The following is a 6776-nucleotide window of genomic DNA, read 5'->3' as shown; positions in this document are numbered from 1 at the left end:
TTGAAATGTCTGTTAATGTTGTTAATTATTTTGTATTGTGATGCTTTGGCAACATTGTTTAATTTAACTTTCATGCCAATAAAGCCCCTTTGAATTGAATTGAATTGAGAGGATGAGAGAGAGAGGGAGGATGAGAGAGAGAGAGAGGATGAGAGAGAGAGGGAGGATGAGAGAGAGAGAGAGGGAGGATGAGAGAGAGAGAGTATGAGAGAGAGAGAGAGAGGATGAGAGAGAGAGGGAGGATGAAAGAGAGAGAGAGAGAGAGAGAGAGAGAGAGGATGAGAGAGAGAGGGAGGATGAAAGAGAGAGAGAGAGAGAGAGAGAGGGAGGATGAAAGAGAGAGAGAGAGAGAGAGGGAGGATGAAAGAGAGAGAGAGAGAGAGAGAGAGAGAGGATGAGAGAGAGAGAGGATGAAAGAGAGAGAGAGAGAGGATGAGAGAGAGAGGGAGGATGACAGAGAGAGAGAGAGAGAGAGAGAGGGAGGATGAAAGAGAGAGAGAGAGAGAGAGAGAGAGGATGAGAGAGAGAGGGAGGATGAAAGAGAGAGAGATAGAGAGAGAGAGAGGGAGGATGAAAGAGAGAGAGAGAGAGAGAGAGAGGATGAGAGAGAGAGGGAGGATGAAAGAGAGAGGGAGGATGAAAGAGAGAGAGAGAGAGAGAGAGAGAGAGAGAGAGAGAGAGAGGATGAAAGAGAGACAGAGAGAGAGAGAGGGGGATGAACTGAGTTCCTTTGAAGAGCATTATGCAGCATAACGGCTGAAGGAGAATTTATGAGTCAAATTCTGACAAAAAATTGAAATTATGAGAAAAATGACGGGAACAAAAATAAACTCTGAAAAAAATGTCTATATTGAGAAAAAGTGAAATTATGAGGAAAAAAGTATCCTGCGAATAAAAATCAAATTCCGAGAAAAAAAAGGGGAACGAATGGATGGATTGAAGAAAAAGAGAAATATTAAAAAAAGTGAAATTCTGAGACAAAACTCTGAAAAAAAACTTTTCTGAAAAAATAGTAAATTCTGAAAAACTGTGAAAATCTGAAAAAAGAGTCAAATTTGGAGAAAAAAATGGAAATTCCTGAAAAAATGTATTGAAATAAATCTCATTCTGCGAAAATATCAAATTCTGCACAAGGGCAAAAAATTGAGAATTCTGCAAAAATGTCTATATTGAAAAAAAGTGAAATAATGAGATAAGACTCAAATTCTGCAAAAAAATCCAAATGATGATAAAAATAAGGGGAAAAAAATGTATGTATAAAAAAAGTTAAATAATAAAAAAAAGTGAAAGTCGGAGACAAATAAGTGGAAAAAATTCAGAATTCTCAAAAAATGTATATTAAAAAAAAGGTGAAATTATGAGAAAAAAAAGTCTGACTGAGAAAAAAATCTAATTCTGAGAAAAAAATCTAATTTTGAGAAAAGTCGAATTATTAGAAAAATAAGGGGAAAAAAGCATATTGAAAAAAAGGGAAATAATAAAAAAGGGAAATCTGAGACAAAATCCCCAAAAATTTGAAACAAGTCAAATTCAGAATTTTTGGGGGAAAAAAGATCTGAAGAAAAATCAAAGTCTTTGAATAAATTGAAATTCTGGATTTTAGGAAAACATTTCAAATTGTCAGAAAAAATAACCCTTCTGAAAAAAGTGAAATGTTGAAGAAAAGTTGAAATCTTAAAAAGCAATACAATTCTTAGATAAAAGTGAAATTCTGAGAAAAAAATCAAAATCCGAGAAAAAAGTCAAAATGTTTCGTTTATTTATATTCGTATCTTGTTCTTTCTTTTCAATATTTTAAAATCATGTTTAATTCTTGACAACACTGCTGCTCCCAATAAAGTATCTGCATGGCATGAACCTCATAAGTTAGCAAGGAATCAGCCTTGGTGTAAAAGGTTCAAACAAAGACACAGAAAGAAATGCAATGTTTACACAAAATATAACATTATTACATGTTTTTATCCAAAGCAACTTAAATACTCAATAATGTGGGCAATCCTCACAGGAGCACTTTGGGGTGAAGTGTCTCAGGGACACAACGACATGCTGACTGCAGGGGGGTTTGAACCTGTGAACCTGTTTGAACCTGTGACCCCCTGATCCGAACACCAACGCACAACCCACTGCACCACAGCCTCCCTTATAAATATTTAAGAAACTGAATACAAAAAAATAATATATAACAAATAATATATTCTAAGTGGAGAGCTGTGCAGAAAATCCATATCATAAAAAACATGGGTTGCATGCCTATATATAGATAGATAGATAGATAGGTAGATAGATAGATAGATAGATAGATAGATAGATATATAGGTAGATAGATAGATAGATAGATAGATAGATAGATAGATAGATAGATAGATAGATAGATAGATAGATAGATAGATAGATAGATAGATAGATGGATAGAGGTGACGTAGGATGACGTCAGCCCGCTGTGTCTCGGGGTGTGTTTGTTTGTGAGGAAGAGGCTGGTTGGATGTGGGGCGGAGTTAGTGAGGAGAGAACAGAGAAACCTCCTGCTGCTGCACACAGACAAAAGGAGGAGGAGGAGGAGAAGAAGGAGAGACAGGCAGGCAGACAGACAGACAGACAGATAAACAGAGATACAGATAGAGAGATAGATAAACAGATAGATAAACAGAGAGACAGACAGGCGGACAGATAGACGGAGGATGGGTCGGCGGAGTGGCCGACGGTAGCGCTCTGTTTTCGGGCACGGAGCTCCAGGATGAGCGTAGCTCTGCAGGACCTACGGAACACCGTGAGTACACAACACACACACACACACACACACACACACACACACACACACACACACACACACACACACGCGCGTATACCAACGCGCCTCTCGATGTGCTGAGATTGTATTGCAGCTGCGGACAGGTGTGTGTGTGTGTGTGTGTGTGTGTGTGTGTGTGTGTGTGTGTGTGTGTGTGTGTGTGTGTGTGTGTGTGTGTGTGTGTGTGTGTGTGTGTGTGTGTGTGTGTGTGTGTGTGTGTGTGTGTGTGTGTGTGTGTGTGTGTGTGTGTGTGTGTGTGTGTGTGTGTGTGTGTGTGTGTGTGTGTGTGTGTGTGTGTGTGTGTGTGTGTGTGTGTGTGTGTACATTGTCCAGGCCTCCTGCTTACGTCACTGATCGAACAGGCTGATTCCTTACAATCAATGACACACACACACACACATTATATTTCATGATGTTACTGTATCTTGGGTAAAAACAGGAAGCTGCTTAAACTAAATTCAGTTTATAATTCTTATGGCGGCTGCAAATCAGTCGACTGACTATTAATTTCTCAGATTTTGATATATATTTAAGCAACACTCTTACTTTATCACTTTTTATATTTAGATAAAGTGAGTCAGGTTCTGCCTGAGCTGCAGGAATGTGCATCGTCCTGCTGAACCTGAAACACAGGCAGAGAGGTGTAGTCTCTACTTTAAAGAGTCCTCTCCTGCTGATGTTCAGGTGTATATCAGTATGTAGTGTCTCTACTTTAAAGAGTCCTCTCCTGCTGATGTTCAGGTGTATATCAGTATGTAGTGTCTCTACTTTAAAGAGTCTTCTCCTGCTGATGTTCAGGTGTATATCAGTATGTAGTGTCTCTACTTTAAAGAGTCCTCTCCTGCTGATGTTCAGCTGTATATCAGTATATAGTGTCTCTACTTTAAAGAGTCCTCTCCTGCTGATGTTTAGGTGTATATCAGTATGTAGTGTCTCTACTTTAAAGAGTCCTCTCCTGCTGATGTTCAGGTGTATATCAGTATGTAGTGTCTCTACTTTAAAGAGTCCCCTCCTGCTGATGTTCAGGTGTATATCAGTATGTAGTGTCTCTACTTTAAAGAGTCCTCTCCTGCTGATGTTCAGGTGTATATGTAGTGTCTCTACTTTAAAGAGTCCTCTCCTGCTGATGTTCGGGTGTAAATCAGTATGTAGTGTCTCTACTTTAAAGAGTCCTCTCCTGCTGATGTTCAGGTGTATATCAGTATGTAGTATCTACTTTAAAGAGTCCTCTCCTGCTGATGTGCAGGTGTATATCAGTATGCAGTGTCTCTACTTTAAAGAGTCCTCTCCTGCTGATGTTCAGGTGTATATCATTATGTAGTGTCTCTACTTTAAAGAGTCCTCTCCTGCTGATGTTCAGGTGTATATCAGTATGTAGTGTCTCTACTTTAAAGAGTCCTCTCCTGCTGATGTTCAGGTGTATATCAGTATGTAGTGTCTCTACTTTAAAGAGTCCTCTCCTGCTGATGTTCAGGTGTATATCAGTATGTAGTGTCTCTACTTTAAAGAGTCCTCTCCTGCTGATGTTCAGGTGTATATCAGTATGTAGTGTATCTACTTTAAAGAGTCCTCTCCTGCTGATGTTCAGGTGTATATCAGTATGTAGTGTCTCTACTTTAAAGAGTCCTCTCCTGCTGATGTTCAGGTGTATATCAGTATGTAGTGTCTCTACTTTAAAGAGTCCTCTCCTGCTGATGTTCAGGTGTATATCAGTATGTAGTGTCTCTACTTTAAAGAGTCCTCTCCTGCTGATGTTCAGGTGTATATCAGTATATAGTGTCTCTACTTTAAAGAGTCCTCTCCTGCTGATGTTTAGGTGTATATCAGTATGTAGTGTCTCTACTTTAAAGAGTCCCCTCCTGCTGATGTTCAGGTGTATATCAGTATGTAGTGTCTCTACTTTAAAGAGTCCTCTCCTGCTGATGTTCAGGTGTATATGTAGTGTCTCTACTTTAAAGAGTCCTCTCCTGCTGATGTTCGGGTGTATATCAGTATGTAATGTCTCTACTTTAAAGAGTCCTCTCCTGCTGATGTTCAGGTGTATATCAGTATGTAGTATCTACTTTAAAGAGTCCTCTCCTGCTGATGTGCAGGTGTATATCAGTATGCAGTGTCTCTACTTTAAAGAGTCCTCTCCTGCTGATGTTCAGGTGTATATCAGTATGTAGTGTCTCTACTTTAAAGAGTCCTCTCCTGCTGATGTTCAGGTGTATATCATTATGTAGTGTCTCTACTTTAAAGAGTCCTCTCCTGCTGATGTTCAGGTGTATATCAGTATGTAGTGTCTCTACTTTAAAGAGTCCTCTCCTGCTGATGTTCAGGTGTATATCAGTATGTAGTGTCTCTACTTTAAAGAGTCCTCTCCTGCTGATGTTCAGGTGTATATCAGTATGTAGTGTCTCTACTTTAAAGAGTCCTCTCCTGCTGATGTTCAGGTGTATATCAGTATGTAGTGTCTCTACTTTAAAGAGTCCTCTCCTGCTGATGTTCAGGTGTATATCAGTATGTAGTGTCTCTACTTTAAAGAGTCCTCTCCTGCTGATGTTCAGGTGTATATCAGTATGTAGTGTCTCTACTTTAAAGAGTCCTCTCCTGCTGATGTTCAGGTGTATATCAGTATGTAGTGTCTCTACTTTAAAGAGTCCTCTCCTGCTGATGTTCAGGTGTATATCAGTATGTAGTGTCTCTACTTTAAAGAGTCCTCTCCTGCTGATGTTCAGGTGTATATCAGTATGTAGTGTCTCTACTTTAAAGAGTCCTCTCCTGCTGATGTTCAGGTGTATATCAGTATGTAGTGTCTCTACTTTAAAGAGTCCTCTCCTGCTGATGTTCAGGTGTATATCAGTATGTAGTGTCTCTACTTTAAAGAGTCCTCTCCTGCTGATGTTCAGGTGTATATCAGTATGTAGTGTCTCTACTTTAAAGAGTCCTCTCCTGCTGATGTTCAGGTGTATATCAGTATGTAGTGTCTCTACTTTAAAGAGTCCTCTCCTGCTGATGTTCAGGTGTATATCAGTATGTAGTGTCTCTACTTTAAAGAGTCCTCTCCTGCTGATGTTCAGGTGTATATCAGTATGTAGTGTCTCTACTTTAAAGAGTCCTCTCCTGCTGATGTTCAGGTGTATATCAGTATGTAGTGTCTCTACTTTAAAGAGTCCTCTCCTGCTGATGTTCAGGTGTATATCAGTATGTAGTGTCTCTACTTTAAAGAGTCCTCTCCTGCTGATGTTCAGGTGTATATCAGTATGTAGTGTCTCTACTTTAAAGAGTCCTCTCCTGCTGATGTTCAGGTGTATATCAGTATGTAGTGTCTCTACTTTAAAGAGTCCTCTCCTGCTGATGTTCAGGTGTATATCAGTATGTAGTGTCTCTACTTTAAAGAGTCCTCTCCTGCTGATGTTCAGGTGTATATCAGTATGTAGTGTCTCTACTTTAAAGAGTCCTCTCCTGCTGATGTTCAGGTGTATATCAGTATGTAGTGTATCTACTTTAAAGAGTCCTCTCCTGCTGATGTTCAGGTGTATATCAGTATGTAGTGTCTCTACTTTAAAGAGTCCTCTCCTGCTGATGTTCAGGTGTATATCAGTATGTAGTGTCTCTACTTTAAAGAGTCCTCTCCTGCTGATGTTCAGGTGTATATCAGTATGTAGTGTCTCTACTTTAAAGAGTCCTCTCCTGCTGATGTTCAGGTGTATATCAGTATATAGTGTCTCTACTTTAAAGAGTCCTCTCCTGCTGATGTTTAGGTGTATATCAGTATGTAGTGTCTCTACTTTAAAGAGTCCCCTCCTGCTGATGTTCAGGTGTATATCAGTATGTAGTGTCTCTACTTTAAAGAGTCCTCTCCTGCTGATGTTCAGGTGTATATGTAGTGTCTCTACTTTAAAGAGTCCTCTCCTGCTGATGTTCGGGTGTATATCAGTATGTAATGTCTCTACTTTAAAGAGTCCTCTCCTGCTGATGTTCAGGTGTATATCAGTATGTAGTA

General features: G+C 39.4%; 1 protein-coding gene across 2 annotated transcripts in view; it reads left to right on the top strand.

Annotated features, from left to right (window-relative positions):
- The first annotated feature begins 2506 nt into the window (after window positions 1-2506).
- The window catches only part of ece2b (endothelin converting enzyme 2b), a 35916-nt gene continuing 31646 nt past the window's right edge, over window positions 2507-6776 (top strand). For both annotated transcript variants that reach the window (XM_079678546.1, XM_079678547.1), the window contains exon 1: window positions 2507-2767. In XM_079678546.1, coding sequence (XP_079534672.1) covers window positions 2735-2767 — 33 coding nt within the window. In that variant the 5' untranslated portion in view covers window positions 2507-2734. The remainder of the gene's footprint in view (window positions 2768-6776) is intronic.

Source organism: Notothenia rossii (assembly GCF_949606895.1).
Source record: "Notothenia rossii genome assembly, chromosome: 4".
NCBI classification, from domain to species: domain Eukaryota; kingdom Metazoa; phylum Chordata; class Actinopteri; order Perciformes; family Nototheniidae; genus Notothenia; species Notothenia rossii.
The sequence above is the reverse complement of the archived record's forward strand: the minus strand, read 5'-3'. Positions and strand labels throughout refer to the sequence as shown.